The sequence below is a fragment of the Silurus meridionalis genome, chromosome 2 (assembly GCF_014805685.1).
Source record: "Silurus meridionalis isolate SWU-2019-XX chromosome 2, ASM1480568v1, whole genome shotgun sequence".
In the NCBI taxonomy this organism is placed as follows: Eukaryota; Metazoa; Chordata; class Actinopteri; order Siluriformes; family Siluridae; genus Silurus; species Silurus meridionalis.
The window spans coordinates 12,692,124-12,717,396 of NC_060885.1; the positions used below are offsets into that span (position 1 = coordinate 12,692,124).

At 37.5% G+C, this 25,273-nt stretch overlaps 1 protein-coding gene across 2 annotated transcripts in view; it reads right to left on the minus strand.

Annotated features, from left to right (window-relative positions):
* Positions 1-25,273, minus strand: part of LOC124400432 (adhesion G protein-coupled receptor A3) — a 191,196-nt gene that overhangs the window by 44,486 nt on the left and 121,437 nt on the right. For both annotated transcript variants that reach the window (XM_046872263.1, XM_046872272.1), the window contains exons 13-14: positions 9,946-10,153; positions 9,244-9,452 (exon numbers count right to left, since the gene is read on the minus strand). In XM_046872263.1, coding sequence (XP_046728219.1) covers positions 9,244-9,452; positions 9,946-10,153 — 417 coding nt within the window. The remainder of the gene's footprint in view (positions 1-9,243; positions 9,453-9,945; positions 10,154-25,273) is intronic.

The following is a 25,273-nucleotide window of genomic DNA, read 5'->3' on the forward strand; positions in this document are numbered from 1 at the left end:
ATGCCCCAGTGAACTACAGAGCTCTGACCTCAACATTACTGAAAATCTTTGCTCATGGATGAATGAGCACAAATTACCACAACCATACTGCAGAATTTGGTCGAACATCTTCCCAGAAGAGTGGAGTTTATTATAACAGCAAATGGGGACTAAATGTGCAATCACATGTGGGGATTCAAAAGTGAGTGATAATAGCTGTGTCATTTAACTATGCAAAGCCACATGTCCTATTCATAATGTTCATGTTTTTGTCTGCTTGACAGGACCATACACATTTGTGTATCTTGTATTAGGGCAGTTAAAATTTGGTGCTTTAAGTACTAAGTGTGTATTGAGTATTGAGTATTTCCTCTGATACTGACCACTAGATGTTCAACATGGCACCTCATGGCAAAGACTCTTTGAGCATTTGATAATTAGAATTGTTGCTCCCCACAAAGAGGGCTAATAAAAGATTGGTAACACCCCAAAACTGAGTAACAGTGTAGTGGTCAGGGTCATACAGAGGGAACCACTGGGAACAGGCCTTGCAAGAGTCGATCAAAGAAGTTGAGTCACTGTGCCGTGCGTCAGGTGCAGAATCTGGCTTCAAAAACCAGACACATGAGTGCTGCCAGCATTGCTTTAGATGTTGCAGAAGGTTTGCTAGTCAATGCTCAGACCACACACCACACACTGCAACAAGTTGGTTTGCATGGCTGTCATTCAGAAGGAAGCCTCTTCTGAAACTGGCTCACAAGAAGGCATGCAAACAGTTTGCTGAAGACAACCTGTCCAAGAGCATGAATTACAGGAATAATGTCTGAGGTCTGATGAGACTAAGATTAACTTGTTTGGCTCAGATAGTGTCAGATGTGTGGCAACACCCTGCTGAGGAGTACCAAGAAAATGTTGTCTTTGCCTACAGTCAAGCATGGTGGTGGTAGCATCATGGTCCGGGGCTGCATGAGTGCTGCTGGTACTGGGGAGCTGCGGTTTATTGAGGGAATGTACATGGATTCCAACATGTACTGTGACATTCTGAAACAGAAAATGTTGCCCTCTCTTCAGAAACTGGGCCTACCGCAGTTTTCCAACATAATAACGACCCAAAGGTAACCCCAAACTGCTTTGCTGAGGAAGTTGAATTTGAAGGTGATGGAATGGCCAAGTATGTATCCAGACCTGAACCCTAATAATCACCTGTGGGGTATCTTCCAGCTGAAGGTTAGAATCGCCATGTGTTTAACATCCAACAGCTCTGTGATGTCATTATGGAACAACCTGTATAGCTCTGGTGAATTCCATGCCCAGGAGGATTAAGACTAGATAACAATGGTGCACACAAAATACTGACGCTTTGGACATGGTTTTGACATGTACACTTAGTACTCACGTTTCTTGCCAGCTATTTTGACAATAATGGCTGTATGTTGAGTTTTTCCAGAGGACAGTAAATCTGTACTGCTATACATGCTTGACGACTCTAAAAGTATTGTCCCTTGAGAAGATATACTGTATATTCTACTACACTATACTATATCTATTATACTATAGTATGAGTTACTACTATATATATATATATATATATATATATATATATATATATATATATATATATATATATATATATATATACAGAGATATTATGGGACTTGATGTAGAAATATTTACCTTTTCACTCTTTAATGCTGCAACATACAGCCATAGAAATGTAATAGAACGTCAGAATAAAGAATCTCAAGTGGTGTTCCAAGAATTGGTACATTTCAATATGTGAAATTGCCCAGCCGGTATTCAGTATATGCCCTATTTCTTAATGGTGGACTATTTTAGCCATGAATGTGACATTAATTTGCAGGTTTTACACTTAATTACTTTTTAAGCAAATGCTAATTGTCTTATGTGGGACACGTGGGGAGGGTGTGGGGAATCCATGAATCTCTCAGCCCCATATTTAACACACACAAAAGTAAAACACACACACAGCGAGAATAAAGCAATAAACATACGGTTTTTGATGCAATACATTGTACTGTATTCAGATAGTAGTTAACATAAACCATAAGTCATATGTCAAAATGCTTATGGTTTAATGTGCCTATAAAATAAGGTTTTGGCCACTAATGGTAGAGAAAAGAAAAGAAGGAAAGTCTGTGAACCTGAGGTCACAAGTGTTAAGCTATTCTGGAATCCTCTTGGCAACCCCAGACATTTTTTATCTTTTTATCCTCTTCATTATACCTGGAACCAACACAAACAAGCTAACACCCTATGTGGTGTCTGAAGCATGACTGCAAAAGATCATCACATTAATTACACATCTTCTACTGAGGGTTACATTTTGAGACTTCTTTTATCCACCTTCATACAAATTTACAGTGTGATGGTCGATTTTTATATCATCAAATCTTTAAAAAACATACTGTAATGACTCTGTTTAGAGTCGAACAATATAACAATTCCACAGTATTACACAACCCCTTCTGCTTACTACTTATTTTCGGAGTGAATTAAATTAATATATCACTGAAGCAGCTATGCAAGCATTCCGTTATTCAGTTAGGGAAACAGCTAGATTTTTTTTTGTAGACAGTTATGCTTTGAGGATTGATCTTAGCCATCTGTTTATCCTTCTACCAAATTGTGCCTGGTATGTATAAAATGTTTTTTTTAAACTGCATGGCACCAGTATCTTTTTTTTTCTTAGGGATGTCTTTAACATACGAGTATAACTACTTTGGATTATACATATTATTGCAGTATACTATTATATGGCATACTAGTACCCTGCATTGATTTTTGATTATCTCTAAGATAAACAATTGCCATAATTTCTATATGTAACAAGTAGTTAGAGGTAGGATGTGAGTGCAGAAAATCTGAAAATAACAAAAACTTCAGTAATCCATAATCAAACTATATGGGGAAATATTAGAAATAGATGTGTACTTATAAACAGGTCAAAACTGACAGGGCACTAAGGAATAGCTCTAAGGCTAAGAAATGTGCAATAACATTTCACAAGAAAATAAGGAAAGAGACAGACATAGATGATTGAATATCTTCAAACAGCCAGGTGTACAACAATAATCAGGTTTATAAAACCGTTAGTTCTAGTCCACTAATTTGATTTGATGAGTGGGTGTTTTTAAGAGTGTTTATATTTAGTATAACTGCACTGGGATGTTTTACTGTTTGTCTTACTCGTCCTGTCTGTGAAATCTACTTCATCAGCAGACAGTAAACACTTTTGCAATTTTGCACTAAAAACCGCTACTAAATCACCATTGTTTTATACATGGACAATGCCTTTGCACTTCGTTCCACATTTCATTCTGTGTGCTGGCTGATGATACACTGCCACTGTGCTTTTAATCTTTTTTTGCACATGTGCACATTATGTAGTATGTAGTTTATGTAGATCTTTGTAAACCTGCTTGTGTCCTTTTTTTTGTCTCATGTAAATTAATGCTGTTTCACATAGCACCGTGGTCCTATGGGAAAATTGTTTCATTTCCCTGTGTACTGTACAGAATGTACTGAATACAATAAAAGCTGCTTCACCTGGCAGGCGTTACATTTTTCATGAATTCACGTTTGAAACCATGTCAGAAGAAGACAAAAAGTAATAAGGCACCTTTACGGGAACATACAAGCCATTGTGAGCTAACCAGCTACATCTCAGCTGAAGGCAAGTGAGTAGATCAGTGGTTAAGATGTCAGCCTTCTAAATAGAAGGTTGTGTCCCAGCACCACCAAGCTACCACTGCTAAGCCCTTGAGCACCACCTGTAATCCTCAACTGCTCAGATGTATGAATAAAATAAGTATAACTTGCTCTGGATAAGGACGTCCTATAGTGCTATACACGTAACTTTCTTTGCGGAGTATAAATAAGTAATGTTTATTTTGAAGTGTCAGATATTTTATTTTAATTCTTATTTACAAGATTGTTGTATAAAAGCAATATCATACACAACTGTGCAGTTATATTGAATCCTGGCATATCCGGGGTAACCTGCAACCAAATCACTGTTGTGCTGATATTCGGCACAAATGCACACTTGGTAAATAACTATTTAAGAAATCTGGTGCCAGGAATATAAAACAGAAACCAACCAGGGGAGTCTGTGACTGTGTCTCTAAATATCACATCAGGATCCACCTGTTGACTCTATGTTAGTGTCCCTGCCTGGTCAAATTTACACTGGTCTTATTTCATTAACACTTACTACCAGTCTATTCTAGTTACAAAACAAGCTAAATCCATGAATAGTTTCCTTGTTCAACAATTTCAGTTTCATATGTATGTTCAATACCACATCTGGTCGGTTGTGGTGAATTAGACAGCAATATTTGGACAGACTGAAAAGATGTTAGATTTGTAGGCTAATTCATAAAAGTCGTTATCAGTAGGAATATAAATAAATATAAAAATGCAAATTGCAAATCGATTCTCCTCATAGTAAAACCTACTGTAAGTAATGTGGTTGTCATTTTGAAATGTGATTCAAAGGCACAGATGTTTATTTTTATTAACCAATTAGTTCTTTAATTGAGTAATAGGGCATTTGCATACTAAAGGCATCATAAAGCACTGACCCCGATGTGGAGTCTGGGACAGAAAAAAAAGAAGACATGCCTGCGTTATTCATAAACATTTGTACATGATCTCATATTTGATATAATTCCACGTTAACGTTAAAACACAATCCACATTTAGTTTTTATTGGTCTGCTATTTAGAGCATGATTGATTTATTTTAGTGTTTTATGTTAATGAATTAAAGCTTATTTATTTAAGATCTACACCTAGAACTCACCCAGGCCCTCTTCCAAACTACCCAGCTGGGCTGCAATTGTCCCATCTTTTCCGTATAAAATAATATAGGCTACATTTAAACTGTAATTGTATCATTCAGATTTGGGAGCCAGGGTCCAGCAGAGCCATTGATAATTTTCCTGCTTAAACACACGTGCTTTCATTCTTTTAACAGTTAAAGTGTTTTTGAGCAAGAAAATTACCAAACTGCTGCAGCCAGGCCCACTGAGAGCAGAGTTGTTTGCCACTGCTTTAAAAGCAAACCTTGTGTACTGTTTCGTGAAGACAAGATGCTGAAACAAATAAGCAGGAGTAAGACTGAGCTTGTCATGGTGATGGAGAGAGACAATTCTCAAGAAGAGTGACTCAGCCATTTGCTCCACCCCAGCATTACTGCTGCATTGCCAGGAAAACACATTCAAGCCAGCGTGTTCTCGTCATTATAAACTGGCACCAGCAAACTCATATGGAAAGTTAAATGTTGTTAGGGTTGGACTCAAGGGGAATAGTAGAAGTCTTTGCCAACAAAATCATCCTTGATCGTTTGAAGAGCTTTACTTCTTTTTTGGATAAGAACAAGTTACTTCGGCTCCAGAGGCATTTCTGAGGCTGTCCATGGTGCTGAATGTGTGCCTAAATTGTTCTCTAAGATTTAAAGTAAATCATATCATGGTGCAGATGACTGTGCAGTAGAAATAAAAGTCAATTTAATTATATACTGTACATATGACAATACTTTATTATTTTTTTTTTATCAGCTTAAACATTTCAATCATGATAAAATAACACTTGAGCGAATGCAGGGTGAAAAACATTAGACACCCTCATACACAATAGTGTGTGACTCATCAAGCAAATAAGACAAAAAAAAAAGTCTTGAGAGTAATACAAATTCCTTAGTAATCTAAGCTTGAGCAAAATAATGGTCAAATGCAAACTTCAGCTTACTCTCGCCCACAGATATCTACCACCTCCATCAGATTACACTTGCCAATACTGCCTGGTGCTACTAGATTTTCTAAATCAATAAGCAATTTCCTATCAGCTAAGATCAGCAGATGGGGGCTGCATGGCTAACATGTGAGTTTTGTGGCCTGAGTTTGAGAGGAGGGGGTAGTTGAGGTGAAGGACACAGCCAATTGTACAAAAGACCAGCCTCTGCTCTTGACCATCAGCAAAACCAGGGCATTCTGTACTTATCCACCTCCACACACACCCCCATGGAGGATTGGAGTTTGACAGACCTTCTATGTAGCAGTCTTTCTCACAGTGTGTGAAACTGTAGGTTTTAAATGAGACCTAGTTGCAAGATGCATTTATCACCTGAGTACTAATAGTATATATATATATATATATATATATATATATATATATATATATATATATATATATATATATATATATAAAACACATGCACCATTATAACTCTATAAATTTATAAATCACAAAACAGAAGATTAATACAAGAGAAGCATCATTTTCAGCCACAAAACTGTAGCTTCTAGAATTTCTTTTACTGTCATACATTGTCAAAAAAAGACCCTTCTCAATAAGACAGGACTGCATAAAGTAATCTCTGCTTGGATAATTGAGAATAATGGACGCCTGTAATCATATTTAATCAAAAGGTAGTGCAGAGATTATAGATTATTCTGAGTATAAATAAAAGGAATCGCATTTCAGATCTTAAATTATTTTAAAAATGTGTAGCGTTTGATTCCTGGACCATTTACATGTAAATTCTGTTCACACAGAGGACTGAAATACAACATTGACCACTTTTACCGAGCTACAAACCACAATACACATCTAAGCGCTGATCATTCGAGCACGAGAAGAAAAAAAAATGCACTTGAACGGACGATATGATGCTGAGCCGAGCTGAGCAACAGGTTCAGCACTTTATTGCAAAAAAACCCAAAGAATATATATATCTATAAAAAAAAACATTTACCACTGTACTAAATAAAAAAGCGTGATGTCGCAAATTCGTTTAAAGGGGTCTTTTTTCTCAGGCACTGCGGAGAGGAAGGACTGCGGGTGTGGTGACTGCATTAGCAAGCGCACTATCCTGCGCGCGCGCGCACACACGCGCACGCGGAGCGCGCGGGCGCTCTCTCTCTCTCTCTCTCTCTCTCTCTCTCACACACACACACACACACACACACGCGCGCGCGGGCGCCATCTCTCTTGACACACACGCACACACAGAGGCACATGAATAAAAGAACATTAGGTAGGTGTGTGTGTGTGTATATATATATATATATATATATATATATATATATATATATATATATATATAAAACACATGCACCATTATAACTCTATAAATTTATAAATCACAAAACAGAAGATTAATACAAGAGAAGCATCATTTTCAGCCACAAAACTGTAGCTTCTAGAATTTCTTTTACTGTCATACATTGTCAAAAAAAGACCCTTCTCAATAAGACAGGACTGCATAAAGTAATCTCTGCTTGGATAATTGAGAATAATGGACGCCTGTAATCATATTTAATCAAAAGGTAGTGCAGAGATTATAGATTATTCTGAGTATAAATAAAAGGAATCGCATTTCAGATCTTAAATTATTTTAAAAATGTGTAGCGTTTGATTCCTGGACCATTTACATGTAAATTCTGTTCACACAGAGGACTGAAATACAACATTGACCACTTTTACCGAGCTACAAACCACAATACACATCTAAGCGCTGATCATTCGAGCACGAGAAGAAAAAAAAATGCACTTGAACGGACGATATGATGCTGAGCCGAGCTGAGCAACAGGTTCAGCACTTTATTGCAAAAAAACCCAAAGAATATATATATAAAAAAAAAACATTTACCACTGTACTAAATAAAAAAGCGTGATGTCGCAAATTCGTTTAAAGGGGTCTTTTTTCTCAGGCACTGCGGAGAGGAAGGACTGCGGGTGTGGTGACTGCATTAGCAAGCGCACTATCCTGCGCGCGCGCGCACACACACGCGCACGCGGGAGCGCGCGGGCGCTCTCTCTCTCTCTCTCTCTCTCTCTCTCTCACACACACACACACACACACACGCGCGCGCGGGCGCCATCTCTCTTAACACACGCACACACAGAGGCACATGAATAAAAGAACATTAGGTAGGTGTGTGTGTTTGTGTATATATATATATATATATATATATATATATATATATATATATATATATATATATATACACAGCCAAAGAGAAAGAGAGAGAGAGAGAGAGAGAGAGAGAGAGAGAAATAGAGAAGCACGCGGTATTAATATTATTAAAATTCCAATTCACTTATAGTTCAGTTCCATCCTATTAAATCGCCGCACGAGATCACTTTTGCTCAGGTGATGACAGCCAAATGACAGGACCGCGCTCTCTCTCTCTCTCTCTCTCTCTCTCTCTCTCTCTATCTCTGTGAAGAGATTAAACCTACAAACCCCCACTGAATCCCAGAGCAGCAACTAAACCAAACTCACATCTGCCAAAAGCTTTGTATGCCGCGCACACGCACGCGCGTTCTCTCTCTACATGAGCCCGAATCCAAAAGAACAGAACAGTCACACAAAGACTCGAAGTGCACACGATAAATCCCTGATAAGGTTCAAACAAATCGCAGCAGTGACCAACCTCCCAGTCTATCGAATCCCAGTCGTCGGTGAACATCCGGCGGGCTTGTGCTCGTCCCGAAGCGGACGAGGCGCGACGGCACTACGGAGCGACCGGGAGACGCGGTGATGATGATGATGATGATGACGACGATGAAGATGATGATGAAGGCGATGACGATGCCATTGCGCCTCCGTTGGTGTTATAGTCATGAAAGCGATCGTATATGGAGCGTCCGTATCCGCATCCGCAGTCCGGTTTAGCCGAGTGAGTGGTGCACGAGCGCAGGCGGAGAGCGGCATGGAGGCGACGCTGTTACAGCTGCGGCTCCGCGCGGACACGCGGCGGCGTTCTCGCGGGGCGGCGCGGCTGCAGCCAATTAGCGCACCGCGTTGCGCACGCGGCAGGCGGAACTCCGTGCCACAGAGCGCTCCAGCTTTTTCTTTTTTTTTTTTTCCTCCCCTTTCTTTTCCTGTGTAGCCGCTTGGATCTGAACTGGCAAGAAATCACGGAGAGAGAGAGGGGAAAGTGGGCGGCGGGGAAGTTTGTCACAGTTCCGTGAACAGATGCGAGGGCGTCGATCTGTAACAGGATGCGCTTTTGGGTGACTGTGTGTCTCTCCCCCCCCAGAGTATATATTGAGGGGTATACGAACAGTGACGTGCTTATGAGTTACACGTGACGTAGAGAGGGTTTTTTTTCCTTTAGACAATTCATCCGTATAATTGATTTATTTATTTGATTACTTCTTTGTAAAACTAAACCTGAGTCTTGAACACTCGCAACCAGCACGAGGACGAATAAAAGAGAAGAACAGGGCTTACCATGAGAACAGCGAAGTTTTTATGCTGTGTGCAGTGTATAGTGGTGCTGTTGCCCGACAAGCCCGTTATGTGGCAGCCCTCCGCCCTCCAGCCTCCGTGGCCATCCAGCAGGTCGAAATCCCAGTAGGCTGCGGTGGGATCTGCGCCTAGAGCCAAGTGCCTCAGGGTAATAACTACGGGCTGAATGGAGCTACCGAGATTGCAGCCATCTACAAAAGATACATGAACGAGTCAATGCACGATGAAGCAACACGTTGCATCTAGACCTTAGGTGCACCATTATTGTATTCCGAGCGCGCGCAAATGCGCACCCTCTTTCTCTCTCTCTCTGTGCGCGCGCGCGCATGTGTGTGTTTCTCAGACACCTGTTTACGGAATAGAAAACAATAATGAAGGTGCAAATTGTGCTCTGTATTGAGTTAATGCATTACACGTTACTTAAACAACTACTAGTGTTCACTGAAACGGCGCATGGTGTAAACATTTACATGATGCATCATTTAATGTAAATGCATACTATTTTTTTAATTCCGTCCCCCAAAAATGGATTCCCACCATGATATTTAAATGAGCTGAAAAAAAAGTGCATGGTCGGTGGCGTATATCCAGGCTATTAACCAATTATGTCCTGCGCACGTGAACTGAAGGCGCTGCGAGATCTGCGCGTCGGCGGTAACATGATCGTACATTTTTGCCCCTTACCTAATTTGACGAAAGTGACCGGAGTCGCCACGCTCTTCCGCTTGCCGTCGTCTGCCAAGCTTGACGAGTTCCCCGTGCATGGAAAGAGTTTTCCATTGCGAAACACAGCCAGCTGCAGCCTGCAGGTCGCGTTAGGAACAGATCGCAAGGCGGAGGCGCGCGATGAGGCGGCCAGCGGTAAGTGAATGGAGGCGACAGCCAGTGCGCTCTGTGAAAGAAACGACACAGGGGGTGGAAACGGATATTACACAGCGGCATGCGCCACAACGACGTGCACAGGTGTTAAAAGACCCATCTGACTCAATCGGACAGTATGTGAATGACTGACAGCTACCCCTTATAAGATGTAAGGTGAGGACCTCTAGGATGGCCGAGGTGTAATAATGATGATTCGGCTCCTTTTGAACGACTTTTTCCTCCCTAAGTAACTCTGGCGAGTCGACTCGCAAAAATCGATGAATTTCTTAAAGAATGTTGAGATGAGTTGTTGTCTGTTTTTTTCACCTTGTCATCAAGTGAGCCGGTGTGTTATTCTGGAGAGTCAGGAAAGCAAATTACATTTGGGATTCGATTCAAGTTCAAAAGAATCGAATCTGTAAATTGAATCCACATAGAGCTCCCCGCTGCAGCGGCAGAAATGGTTCTTACCGCCATTGTTAGGCTAGACACATTTAAACATACAACTCTCAAGTCTTTTACTGTCTCCCCAACATCTATTACTTTTGATTAATTGTGTCTTGAATTCCATAGTCAATAACAGATCACATTTACTGATTGGAATTTGTTGATGAAGCCTATATTTTATTAAAAAGGTAGAGAAAATATGTATTAACCAGTGGCGGGATGTGCGTTTCACATTTTGCCTCCAGTGGTGCCCTATGTGAATAATCCACCTCTTAATATCATCATAATGCCACCATCAACATTATACAGAAACACAGTATAATCGAGCACTACATCACAGACAGGTATCTAATACAATGAGAATACATGTCATTACTAAAGCAAGAAACACAAGAAACACAATTCAACAAGTTGCCTTTCACAGCCACAGTTACATACATCATCTCCAGCAGAAGCATCAATATTAACCTCATAAAATGGCCCCCAGGTTTTCCATGCATTTTTGTGCATTCTTTTCGGTGCATTGTGGTTTGCCTGGCGATTTAAAAAGAAGAAAAAAGTGTGTTTTGTGCAAAATCTACAGAAAATTAAAAGCAAAAGTATAAACGGTTCATGAAAAAGCACAGCATCTTTTTTGAACTAATTGGGTCGACCACCATTCCAGTTTTTCTTAAAAAATCTATCGTAAATGTCCTTGTAAGTGTATCTGTAAACAGAAAATTCTTCTCCTCTATCAGACATTGTGGAATACAAAAAACAGCAATTAATCCCAAAGAATATAGTTAATTTGTGCAGTTTGATACAGATGCGTTTTGCAAGCTCTGACTAGTGCACTCTCTGACAATCCAATCAAAGGACGTGAAAATGCCAGCGTTTTTGTGTGCCTGCTAAATGGCCTCAGTGTCATCAACGCAAGCTCAGCTTCAAGCAGAATGTATTTTAACCTACAGGCGCCCGTGCTGCTGATTTTAAGAATCCTTTGACGCAGACAACTAGTGATATGATGGCGGAAATGTGAATGGATACAACCTCTGTAAACAGAGCTACAGGAAGCAGCGCACCTGTAAAAGGTTTGAAACGGGTGAATAGATTGTTGGAAAAAAATGTATATATATTCATAAACAAAATACAGTATATATAAAATCGTTGTCAGTGATTCTGATAGAGTTTAGGCCAGCAGAGAATGGCCCACCCTGATGGCCCACCACTGGTATTCAGTATTATAGATTTTTAAGAAACAATATAAATTATTTTCGTATCATTTTAATGAATTAGATTGGTTATAAAGGTTGTGTGTTCTGGAAGTAGTTACTGCTGATGTTACAATTTCACTATACACATCAGAATAACGAGCATTAAGTTCACTTTTCCTAACAAGCAGTTTAATAAACACACAGTGTGCTTTCCATCTTTCCTCTGCTATACTCTACCCATTTCCAAGCCTAAAATTCTGTCCAACCAAATCACCAGTGTAGCATTTACCTGACCTTTACTTTGCAGTGCAACTTCACCGATGTGGAAGTCTTCTGTTCTGCATTTTTATAGACTTTAGAAAGATATATTATTTTTTCTACAGCACTTCTTCCTTTTCTGAGTCTGTTAATTAAAAATTATGAAGGGATAGTGTTTGTGTAATTAAAATTTCCACTATGTGATTACATAGTTGATACTCAGGCGTAGTGTATCGTAAGAACTAGACGAGCCCACTCATATCTTAACAACATAAAATAATTGGTTTCAAATTAGACATTCTGTTGTTTTTTAATTTCCTGCAAATACATCTAAAATCTTATCTAATATACGTTACCTGCTAAGTACAAACATTGAAAACAAGAAGATTACCACAAAATGTGCTGGTTCATGTCCTTATAATGTACCACAAAATCATAATCTGACAGTTGTAGTAAAATTTACAATATTTAGCATGAATTAATTGCCTGAGCATCAGTCAATTGCTCAATTGCATCGGTATGCAGTATATTACTGAAACTATTTCTGGAAACAAAATACTTGCTGTGTATATATATATATATATATATATATATATATATATATATATATATATATATATATATATATATATATATATATATATATATATATATATATATATATATATATATATCAATAGTGCAAATTCATTTTAACAGCACAAATGTTATTAACGCACAAATAATGCATCGATCATTTCTGTTTAACCATTTTTATTACAAATATTAATTTAATTTGAAAGAGGCGAAATTAAAACCTTCAACGCACCGCAAATATTTCTCAACGTCCTTTCTTTACTCAGATTTCTTTACTTTAAGCACCAAAATCTGCCCGTAATTCTTCTTATTTATTCACGGTTCGCATTCTTACTCTAAAAGAATTTACAAGTATATTTTGTCTTCATGCTCACTGATAATAAACATACATTTGCATAATGCATCCATATTTGTCCATGCCAATGTTGATTAGAGTATTCAAAATGTAAAAAGTATTAATTTAGAGTACATTTAGAACAGATCAAAATGTACAATGAAGTTGCGATTAATCACGATTATATATTTGAATGAATTGACAGCCCTAATAATAATATATGAATTACAGTATGTGTATTGAATACCCTCTGTGTACAGAAAACATAAAAGTAATAAATATAATAAAATTAATGGTGAACAACACGGCACACTTCACCCGGCATTTTTATCACTAAACAACTTGCTCATTGATAATAGAAATTAAAACAAAATGCTTGTGTTGTATATAAAAACTCAAATAAAAAAAAAAAGTATTTTGCATGTTTCTAGTTTTATATAGTTTTTAGGGTTTTTTTTGTACTACATAGTCATTGTCATATCAGGGTGTATTCCTACACTAGTCTTGCAATCTTCTTTATCATATATTCAAAATCAAAAAGCAACATTGACATGACATTTTAAAGATTAAAAAAATACACATAATTTCCTTATATAAATAAAAACATTTAATTCTATAATTCTTCTGTACAGAATTGTTCTGTAAAATATTCTGTAAAGCTGCTTTGAGACAATGTCCATTGTGAAAAGTGCTATAGAAATATATATAACTTCAAAGTCAGGAATGTAACATTAGTTAGTTAGTTAGATAGTTAGCAGTATGAATATAGCTGCTTTTCAAAAAGTACATCCTTTATTTTGTATTTTTTGATGTGTCTTTCTGTTTGTTGATTGGTTCACAAAACCAAAGTTTGCAAATTCAGGTCAAATAACATAGATAAAGCTGGCACAAAGCAAAAACAGCCTGTACCAGAAACAAAAAAGTGTGTTTCCTGTCCTGCATCCTAACCTGTCCACTGAATTAGCAAATTGTATTTGTGTTTAGTCTGACTGCTCTTTCAGCAGAGAAGGCAGAAAATGTAGTTTGATGTAGGTTTAGATGGCTTCTACATTTTAATAGCAAGAGGGTAAAAACAGTGATAGACAGTGATTTTACTGTATTGTACTGTTCTTAATTTTTTTTTATATCTGTACTTATTGGAGAATTTTCATTTCGGAAAACAGTTAATTTACTATAATTTAATGTGTAACAGCATTTTTTTTTTTTTAACTTCACTGTTCAGAAAACACGGTTCGCTTCTATGTTGAGGTTGATATATAAATTGCATTAAGTGAACATAACCCCAGAAGTTCTCACTAGAGTAACAATATATAAATCTCATCATACCAACCTGGGATGCTCAGGAGGATGAATTGAATTTCCCAAACTATTCAAAAATACTTCTCAAAAATCACAATCAGAAATTGTAGTAGAAATATAAAAGGCATTTACTGGAGTATTTGTACTTTATATATCACTGTAAAACATATAAAGATATATTCTATTAGTATAATGCTTCATTCGGGCTAAAAAAAGAATAGTCAGATCAGTTCATTAAAACCAGTCATGCCAAAGTTTTCTTTAGGTTTGTATAAAGAAATTGTGAATTGGTTGATTTTCCTGCTTTTGTTTACAGGGACATTGTCCAACATTGAATCAGATATGTTCAGATACCCAACTATGCTGCTCTCACTGCAGAAACATAGTGGGGACTCAGAACTCTTATTTAGTACATCTGGCTGCAACAGAAATCTTATAAGCATCAAAATGCTGAGGTCAGCAAGGAATGTGGAAGGAATGTGTGCGTGTGTGTGTGTGTGTGTGTGCTGAAAGGAAGCTAAATACTGAATTAACAGAACTGGTCGATGTTCTAGTCACTGTATTTCCATATCCCTGAGAGAAAGAATGAGAATGAAAGAGATCTGTCTGACTCATAGGTGCAGCATAATGCTGATTCACTCCAGAGTTCTTTAAAAATAAATAGTTTGTCAACAGTTTTCAAGCTAGATCTGGGTCCCAATAATCTACATGGCAACATATAAAGTGAAAACATTCTGCTGTCAAACTCTACATACAATGCTTACGGCTTCCCCTAGAGCAACAAACAACAGAGCAATAGAGCAAGAAGGGATTTTTTCTTTCAAAGAGAATACTGTGGTCAGTCAACACATTTCATGGCTTCTCACATTAAAAATGAAGCAGGTTTCAAGAGACCTGCAATTATTAATGAAATGCTTCTGATGATTCTCACAAATACAGTGCTTGCCTTACTGATTGCATCCTTACATATGGAATGCTGGTGGAAATGTACCACAAGACACCTCTTTATAACCTTTTGTGATGAATAGTTGTAGTTATACTGCAGGAAATCTACAGCCATTTGCAGCCATACAGTGATAAAGTACTGTCTTAAACATATTAAATATTAATTTGGTGAGACAGAGCAGCATCTTTTCCGGGTTGGGCAGAAAATGGAGCCCGAATGCTGTTATTTTACATTTTTCTTCTTTGTCTTTCGGCTGCTCCTCATAGGGGTCACCACAGCGGATCATCCGTCTCCATACTACACTGTCCTCTACGTCTGCTTCTTTCAAACCAACTACCTCCATGTCTTCTCTCACCACATCTATAATACTGCTCCTTGGCTTTCCTCTTTTCCTCCTTCCTGGTGGCTCCATCCTCAGCATTCTCCTACCGATATAACCCATGTTCCTCCTCTGCACTCAATCGTGCCTCCCTCACATTGTCTCCAAAACGTCCTACAAGCACTGTCCCTCTAATAAACTCATTTCGAAGACTGTCCATCTTTATCACTCCCAATGAAAATCTCAGCATTGTTATTTTACATGTCTTTAAAAAAAAAAGCCTTCACAGTATACCTGCCCATTGAATCTACTAACTTATACTAATTCAGTGTAACTAGTAACTAAGAATAACATTAATTTTAATCTCTCTCTCTCTCTCTCTCTCTCTCTCTCCACAACCACAACTTGAAGAGCAGTCCATTATTAGCTGGGTTTTGTTAGCTACTTCACTGTATGTTGTCTAACACTTGAGAAGTCATTCAATTTCCATCTATGGCAGTCATGTGGTGTGTGTGTGTGTGTGTGTGTCTGTGTGTATAAATGGAGAATGACTAATGGGAGAATGAATTAAAGTCTACACATGCATCAGTATTTCATTCACAACGTGCTTAAAGTTTTAATGAATTGAAAGGCACATCGAATGCACAAGTGTAACATCTGTTTTTACCCCACAGAAGCTCCACAAGAAATGATTTATTTAAAGCTCCTCATTCAGGCCATACATAATATGTTTTATTAATCTTTGTGGTGATGACTCAGTAGTGTGAGGTGAAACTGGTTATTTAGGGTAGACGTCTGATTATTTGGGGTACACTGGGTTACATTTAAAATGCAGACTGGTAATTTATTAGTATTGATGTGTACCAAAAAACCCATAGTGTATAATTATTTAAACAATGACGCTTTATGTGATTTTTTTTTTTGCATGTTTGGATACTAGATCTTGCATTTTCTGATATCAGAATTCACAGTGTCAGGGGTAAAGCTGTAACTTTCAGATTACTTCAACATTTCGAAGTCTTCAAGATATTTTTTCAAAATTCATTGACTTTTCTTATTTATTTATTTTTATACAAAAAGTTAATCTGGACACGTTTGTTTCAGTTTATTTGTATAATGTCAACAATGTCCATTGTCCCAAAGCAGCTTTACAGAGATAAAGAGGTTATAAAATTTAAATTTATACATTTAGTGCCTATACATTTACTACTTTTAAGTTTATTCCTAATGACAATCTTATCTGGGTCCTTATCTGGGTGAAACATCCAATGTTAAGCTTTTGTACTTTCCCTAAATTGTTGTAAAAAAAAGTTTTACATTTTTACAGATACATTATATATATATATATATATATATATATATATATATATATATATATATATATATATATATATATATAAAATCTGGATTGAAAAAGGGTGAAAATAAGCAAGAGAAAAAGATAGAAACAGGGACGAAGAGACTCTGGGGCAATTCAGGAAGAGGGCGTTTTATTTAAGACCCACTGGTCTCTTTATTGGCAGAAATAATTAAGAACGTTGTTGAGTATTTTCAATGTCTTTTTTACACCAGCTGTCAGGTTCAATAGCCATTCCCAGGATAATTCATTGGGTCTGGAGGTTCTGAATACCTGAATCAAACAGTAAATTATTGGAAATAAAGGCATCACACTGGTGTAATGAAACAATGTGCTAGCACTGCCATTCGAGATTTGCTGCCTACAACAACAGAACAAAAACGAGTGTAAAGCCTCAGGTTTAAAGGCATAACCACTTAATTACTCAGCAGCTATTAAATAATAATTGTTTTTAATATTTTTTAAAAAATGGAATAAAGCATTATATTATAAAAGCTTTCAGTGACTGATTAGAGTGTGTATGAAGGTGTTTTTCTCAGCTTGCTTTTGTCAAAAACAGTAGTAGTTGTAGTTCTTGTGGAGCACTGATTAATTAACCATTAATTTTAAACTTATAGTTAAGTATCAGTGCCCGAAAAACAACAGCATGGGGGAGATCGTCTCTGTAAAATCCACTAGAGATCGACGAACAGATTATAAAAAAAAGTAGATATAAAAATTATTAAAATTAAATAAAAAAGACTTTAGCATGTTTGTATGCTTTTTCCTATTTCTTGTGTGTGTGTTTGTGTGTTATTCTGATTTTGTCCTTCCCTGTTTAAATTATAAAAGCAGCCATAATAAAGGTAGTTTATCTACAGTATCTTTTAGTCTGGGTAAGAGGTATAGCTATTGTGATTGTTCACACTAGAAATACTTCTTCTTTATTTTTCATAAATGTTGGCGGGGGAAATCACACACAATTGTGTGTCATGCAGAGACTGAGTGCTATAAGTATTTGCTTGGTTTTACTGTCCTTTTTAAACCTTAGTGAAGTACCTGAGAAGAATGATTACTGTAAACATCAATTGCTTTAAACTCATATTAAATGCTATAGATGTTCCACAAGATTTGATTTGCGTTGTTGTTTAATGTTCTGGTGTTGTGTTATTTTGGTACTTTGTTGTGTAATGTCATTTAAAAATGTAGATTATGTTTGTTGTTATGTTGTGCTGCATGTTATGTTATATTTTATGTTATATTGTATTATATTCAAGGAAAAATAAGGTTTTTTTTTCTTTTATTTAAATGTAATACCTGTAGGTTCTTTGGATGTCCTCATCCTGAACCCTAAAAAAAGTGCTTCTCTGTCAAAAAAAAAAAGGGCTCTATGTAGAATCTTTTTCAGATCTCTTATTTATCCACTTAACTCTGAAAACATATTCTCTATGAGTGTGTCCTTTTTCTTACTGAATAACAAATGTTAAGTTACTAAAAAATTTCTGAATGAGTTCCCATACTACATTTTGATAAGTAGCATTTAGGAAGATGCTTTTTTTTTCCGGAAGATTGTATGTTCTTATGTATGAGATAACAGCATACTGTTCTACAGTATTCTGAGAATTTTGTAAATCCCCCCATGATCCCAAGACTGCTGTAGTACCTTCACAAACGCACCAACACAAACACACACACACACACACACGCTGCATGCACACACACACACACACACACACACACGCGCATGCACACACACACACACACACACACACACACACACTTGCTATCATTCTATAACATTGCATTGGATAATGGTAACCTTCAAACAGCCTATTTTCTCTTTGTGCTTTCGTAACTTTACGATGCAGCACTGAAGTAGGCATGGCATCTCTATTTCCACTTTCAACATCTCCATGGCAACAGATCTATATGACTGGACAATTTTCTTGTATCTAAAAAAGGGTCTTAGAAATCTGAATGGAGCAGAGCAATCCTCCGGATGAGAACTAGGACAAAGTACAGTTCGTTCAGAAAAAGAATTCACAGCACAGCCTGTGGCAGTTTAGTGCATTTGAAGATCTCAAAGATTCACTGGAACTGTAGCAGATAAAGAAATGGAAATACAGATAACCAATGAATCGAAGAGCCTTTATTTGTCTCACATACATTGCAGCACAGTGAAATTCTTTTCTTCGTATATCCCAGCTTGTTTGGAAGCTGGGGTCAGAGTGCAGGGTCAGCCATAATACAGCAGCCCTAGAGCACAGGGGTGATGATGTGCTCTTTAATTTCTTTACTAGCTAGTTAACCATTTTTAAATATGTGTGTTCCGAAATAAAGAACATTTTTTATACATACTTTATATTATACAGTGGGGCAAAAAAATATTTAGTCAGCCACCAATTGTGCAAGTTCTCACACATAAAAAGATGAGAGAGGCCTGTAATTTTCATCGTAGGTACACTTCAACTATGAGAGACAAAATGAAAAAAAATCCCGAAAATCACATTATCACAAATCACATGATTTTTAAAGAATTTATTTGCAAATTATGGTGGAAAATAAGTATTTGGTCACCTACAAAAAAGCAAGATTTCTGGCTCTCACAGTCCTGTAACTTCTTCTTTAAGAGGCTCGTCTATCCTCCAATTGTTACCTGTATTAATGGCACCTGTTTGAACTCGTTATCAGTATAAAAGACACCTGTCCACAACCACAAACAGTCAGACTCCAAACTCCACTATGGCCAAAACCAAAGAGCTGTCAAAGGACACCAGAAACAAAATTGTAGACCTGCATCAGGCTGGGAAGACTGAATCTGCAATAGGTAAGCAGCTTGGTGTGAAGAAATCAACTGTGGGAGCAATTATTAGAAAATGGAAGACATACAAGACAACTGATAATCTCCCTTGATCTGGGGCTCCACGCAAGAGCTCACCCCCGTGGGGTCACAATGATCACAAGAACGGTGAGCAAAAATCCCAGAACCACACAGGGGGACCAGGTTCAAGGTGGAGGTTGGACTGCATCAAGGATCGGCTCTGAGTCCTTTCCTGTTTGCAGTTGTGATGGACAGGTTGACGGACGAGGTCAGACAGGAGTCTCCATGGACTATGATGTTTGTGGATGATATTGGGATTTGTGATGAGAGTAGGGAGCAGGTTAAGAAGAGCCTGGAGAGCTGGAGGTACGTGCTGGAGAGAAGGGGAATAAACGTCAGTAGAAGTAAGAGAGAGTATGCGTGTGTAAATAAGAGGGAGGGCAGTGTTGCAGGGAAAAGTGGTGGAGAAGGTGGAGAAGTTCAGGTTCCTGGGGTCAACAGTGCAAAGTAATGGAGAGTGTGTTAGAGAAGTGAAGAAAAGGGTGCAGGTAGGGTGGAGTGGGTGGAGAAGAGTGGCAGAAGTGATGTGATAAAAGGGTATCTGCGAAAGTGAAAGGGAAAGTTTATCGGACTGTTGTGAGACCTGCAATGTTGTATGGTTTAGAGACAGGACTAAAAGACAGGAGGTGGAGTTGGAGGTAGCAGAGCTGAAGATGTTGGGTTTTTGTTGGGAGTGATAAGGACAGACAAGATTGGAAATTAGTTTCCTAAAGGGACATTGCATGTGGGACGTTTTGGAGACGAGGTGAGGGAGGTGAGACTGAGATGGTTTGGACATGTGCAGAGGAGTAAAAAAGGTTATATCGGTGGGAGATTGCTGAGGATGGAGCCACCCGGATAGAGGAAAAGAAGGAAGGCCAAGGAGGAGGTTTATGGATGTGTTGAGGGAAGACATGCAGGTAGTTGGGTTGAAAGAGGCAAATGTAGAGATAAGGCAGATGTGTGTATATATATATATATATATATATATATATATATATATATATATATATATATATATAGAGAGAGAGAGAGAGAGAGAGAGAGAGAGAGAGAGAGAGAGAGAGAGAGCACAAATGAGCACAAATGAAATGTTATAATCTATAGTTCTTAGTATGAATCTATTTTAAAAAGCTAGAAGACAAATAGTAAAGGCAAAGGGTTAAACAGAATGTCAGGTTGCAGCTTTGAAATCAAGCCGAGTGGCTATAAAGTGTGTCGTAACACTTTGTATAGCCTGCAGATAAAATCCCAGTATGAAAATGGCCATAACTGCAGAATTGTGAGTGTGAGATCATGAAGTACTTTTATGTGGCAGTTTGAATGAATCCGGCTGAAGTCAAAAGGTGATAAAGCGTTAAAATTATGCTGAATATTGAATAATCCAGCATGATTGTATAGAAGATTTATATGATTCCAAATTCTTTCTACAGCATTTGACAAATTGTGTGGAATTCCTGGTGTTATAGTCTACACCAAATCCTCTTTCTCCATTAACATACACAGTGTGGATGTAAACGTGTCAGCTGTCACACTGATATGCAGAATGCACTTTAAGTAACACAGCGCAGAGCAGACACATAATCCTAGATGAGTTTTGAATGGAACTGGGATTTTTCATAACAGTGTTTGACGATCCAGGACACTGACAGTGTCCAGCTGCAGTCTTACAACAGCCAGCAGCAAGGAGAATACTCTGTACGCACACACACACACACACACACACACACACACACACACACATACTCTTTACACAGACAGTCAGATATAGGATACTGCTGTAATCGGGCTATAGAGGACATTTTGTATAGATTTATGAAAATAAAAACATTCATAGGAAAAAATAGATCAGTACACTTGTCACCTTTGAGCATTCCCAAATGTTATTGATGAGTTCTGAAGCATTGGTTTCCATGAAGATTAGCTTAGAGATATGTATTTTGTGTTACTATTTTATTGGTAGAATCCAATCCACTATTTATTACCAAACTATTTTTTATATTTTTAAGACACACTGATTTAAAAACAAAAAAAAGTCAAAGCAAAAGACTTTTATAGCTTCCATCTATTCATATATCCATCCATCCATCCATCCATCCATCCATCCATCCATCCATCCAGCCAGCCATGCAGCCAGCCATTTTCCCTCTTATCTATATGACATCGGGTTAAGCTGAGAATTCAAAACCTCACTAACCACTTCCACCAGCTGCTCCAGAGGGATACCCAGGTATTACCATTCTAGCCAAGAGACATAATGTCTCCATCTAATCCAGGTCTTCCCTGGGTTTTTTCCCTTGTTAAACATGCCTGAAACACCTCCCCTGGGATGTGTCCAGAAGGTATTTTGGACAGAGACCAGAATGATAATAGTTTACTTTTCAGAAGTACATAAAGTAGAAAATGTATAAATGTGACTAATTTACATACTATACACTTTATTATTGGGGCTGTATAGTAATTTCTAAGTTAGTAGTAAGTACCCAACACATGATGTAACTGTGAACCTAATGTGTTCTATCAGTGAAATGGTTAGGAATTAAAAATGCTTTATGGCTCTAATAAATAATCAGTATATTTTTGTGCACATTTAAACACTGGGCATAATATTTAAATGCTTTAATAATGTTAATGAAACACATCTGTACTAAGTGAGTTGGAAGATTTTCTTTTGTAGATAAAAAAGGGAGATGAAAATTGCTTGAAAATCGTCAGTCTTAGGATACAAACAGCACATTTATAGAGATTATATAAGATGGAGTTCTGCAATTTAAAACAAATACATGTTGCTTCACTACTTATACTTATAATTAACTACAGGCTTGTTAGCATTATTTAAAGGCGACAATATTAACCTGACTAGCAGGGTCACAGCAATGGCATTACACTTACACTCTGGGAAAAGAAGAATGCTTTAAATATGGTTTAGCCATTTTTTAACTAATGAAATAGAAAACCAGAAGCACTCCAGAAGGTGTGATTCCATTAGGGGCAGTGTGTGGTTGCGCCACAAAAAATCCAACTTTAAAAGAGTAAAATATGGTTATAAGACTGTACATAAAGCCTTATGATAAATCATTTGCAGTGCCTTATTCAATTTACTATGTGCCACCTGACAAAATAATCATCAATATATCATCAATCATAAATATCATGCTTGGGATACTGAAATAAAATTAAAATTTTGTAAACAGAACACAGCCTATGTGGAAGTGGTGGGTCAGTGATTAAGGCTCTGGGTTGCTAATTGCGAAGGTCGGGGGTTCAAACCCAAGTATCGACAATCCGCCACATTTAGGCCCTTAAGCAAGGCCTTTAGCTCTCTGTGCTTCAGGGACTTTGTATTATTGGTGACCCTGTGCTCTGACCACAGCTTCCCAACATTGTTGAGATGTGTGATTCTAGGTAAAAGCACCTTTTACCTGCAATACACTATTTATACCTGCCAAATTCATTTGGCAAACACTTCCATTTGTTTTATAACATATAAATCATAAAAACATTGAGTAAATAGAGAAAGGCTAAATATTGCAAAAGCAAATCAATACAAGCCATGTTCTTTCTTTTTTTTGCCTTGGGTTTGAATATCTGCCACTTTCCACCCTATTGCCAGGTAATTTCTATTATATGTAAAGCCAGCTTACCTCATACACTGGACACATCTGGACACCTGACCATAATAATCGTATTATGTACATCGTAATATGTAGTAAGTACAAAAAAGTCAAATCTTAATGTAGGATGAGGAGTCCTTGGGTGTAGTCAGCAATCTGATTCATACCAAACTTGTTCAATAGGTTTGAGGTCAGAGATCTATACTCTAGATCTTCTACTCCAATCCTTGTAAACCACGTCTTCATGGCTGGCTTTGTGCACGGGGCATTATGTTAAAACAGGTTTAGGTTTTAATTTTCAAGTGAAGGGAAAATGAATGCTACCACATCCAAAAACATCTCATACAATTGTGTGCATCCAATTTTGTGGTAACATTTTGTGGAAGAACGTCATATAGGTTCTTTTGTAAATATAGATACATTACTGCTACATACACAACATACACAATATACCAGGCTCATGATTGGTTAATGTTACTGTGATTGAGAGGAGAGAGAGAGAGAGAGAGAGAGAGAGAGAGAATGCCATCCCTCCCACCCGAAGAGCACAGCCAATTTTGCTCTTTTGGCTCCTGGCCAAGACATGGCTGTTGCATGATTGGGATTTGACCTTGTGAGAGCCCAACTACAGGGCAAACGTTTTATTATTGTGCCACTCAGGACTCCACAAGCCATGCTGTGGGATTTACACAGACAAAGCTTTATTGAGTTCAGTTTTCTGCACTGTTCCAGAGAGCAGTCTTGCTATGCTTATTCACACAGACAAATTTAAAGTTTATTTAAGTAAAAACATAACCATTCAATTCAGACTAAGTGAGTATAAATAATACTTTACTGAAATGGAGAATGATTATGAACCTATGGGCACAAGAAACGTAATACATTTTTACTCTATTGCTACAGTGTTGTGTTTATTAAATTCCAGGATCTTTATATTTTAAGAACAATGTTTGTGGTTTTAATTTAATCAAACGAATCACAACTTTGATTATAAATTAGTTTAAAGGCTTTCTTGATAGAGATGCAGTTAAAAATTTTAAGGACTTTCTACATGGCTGGCTTATCAGCATGGTCCCCAATGTACTACATTTGAATGAACATGGAGTGTATAAAATAATTTGCCCCAGAGATGAACTCTATAAAAAGATCAATACTTGTAATCGGGGACAGATTAATGTATATGTATCTCTATCAAGGCAAGAATGTCTGACATGCATACTGATCGTCGGCTGATGATTCTGCTGTATCAAAAGCCTATTCAAAATACCTTTTAAATTTTCAGTAAGAACATATATCGATTGTACTACATCCCCAGGCAGTTCTTAAGATAAAGGACTTTTTGGTGAGTAAATGAATTGGCTATTGAGCAAGTCTTTAAGAAAATAGCGCAGCCTGGCTTGTATTTACGAACACCCATTGCAATGTTAATTCTGACTCATTTCTTTTTCCGATGCTAAATAAAACTCTAATCACTTTGCGGTCTTTCCCGTCACAGAGCCAGCTGATGAACACGATAAGTAAGGCTGACAAGCTCATCTCTCATCCTGGTGCAGGCATCACGTGGTAGCATAGTGTGCCTGCTTATTTATTATATGCACGCTGAGATCTGTGCAGCTGCCTCATCAATTCAACCTAGCTTTAGCATTTCCTTTAGATTTAACAAGAACCAGACAGGGTGGCATATACCGTACCTTTTTCTCCTCTTTTTATTTCTTCCAGAGAATTTGAGTTGAAGGATCTGTTTTTTTACAGGCAGCTATGCTTTTCAGGAAGTCCAAAATGTGTTTTAACTTTAGCGTTTAGAAACTGTAAAAAATGTAGTGTGTGTAAAATTTATAGAAATCAACCACTGAAACAAAACCACCACATAAAATCTATGGTCCTAAAATAAGTGGAAGTATCTTTAGAAGAGAATCAGAACCATGTTGGATTTGGAGCTGAGGTAAGAATACACCCTGAATGGGGCAGC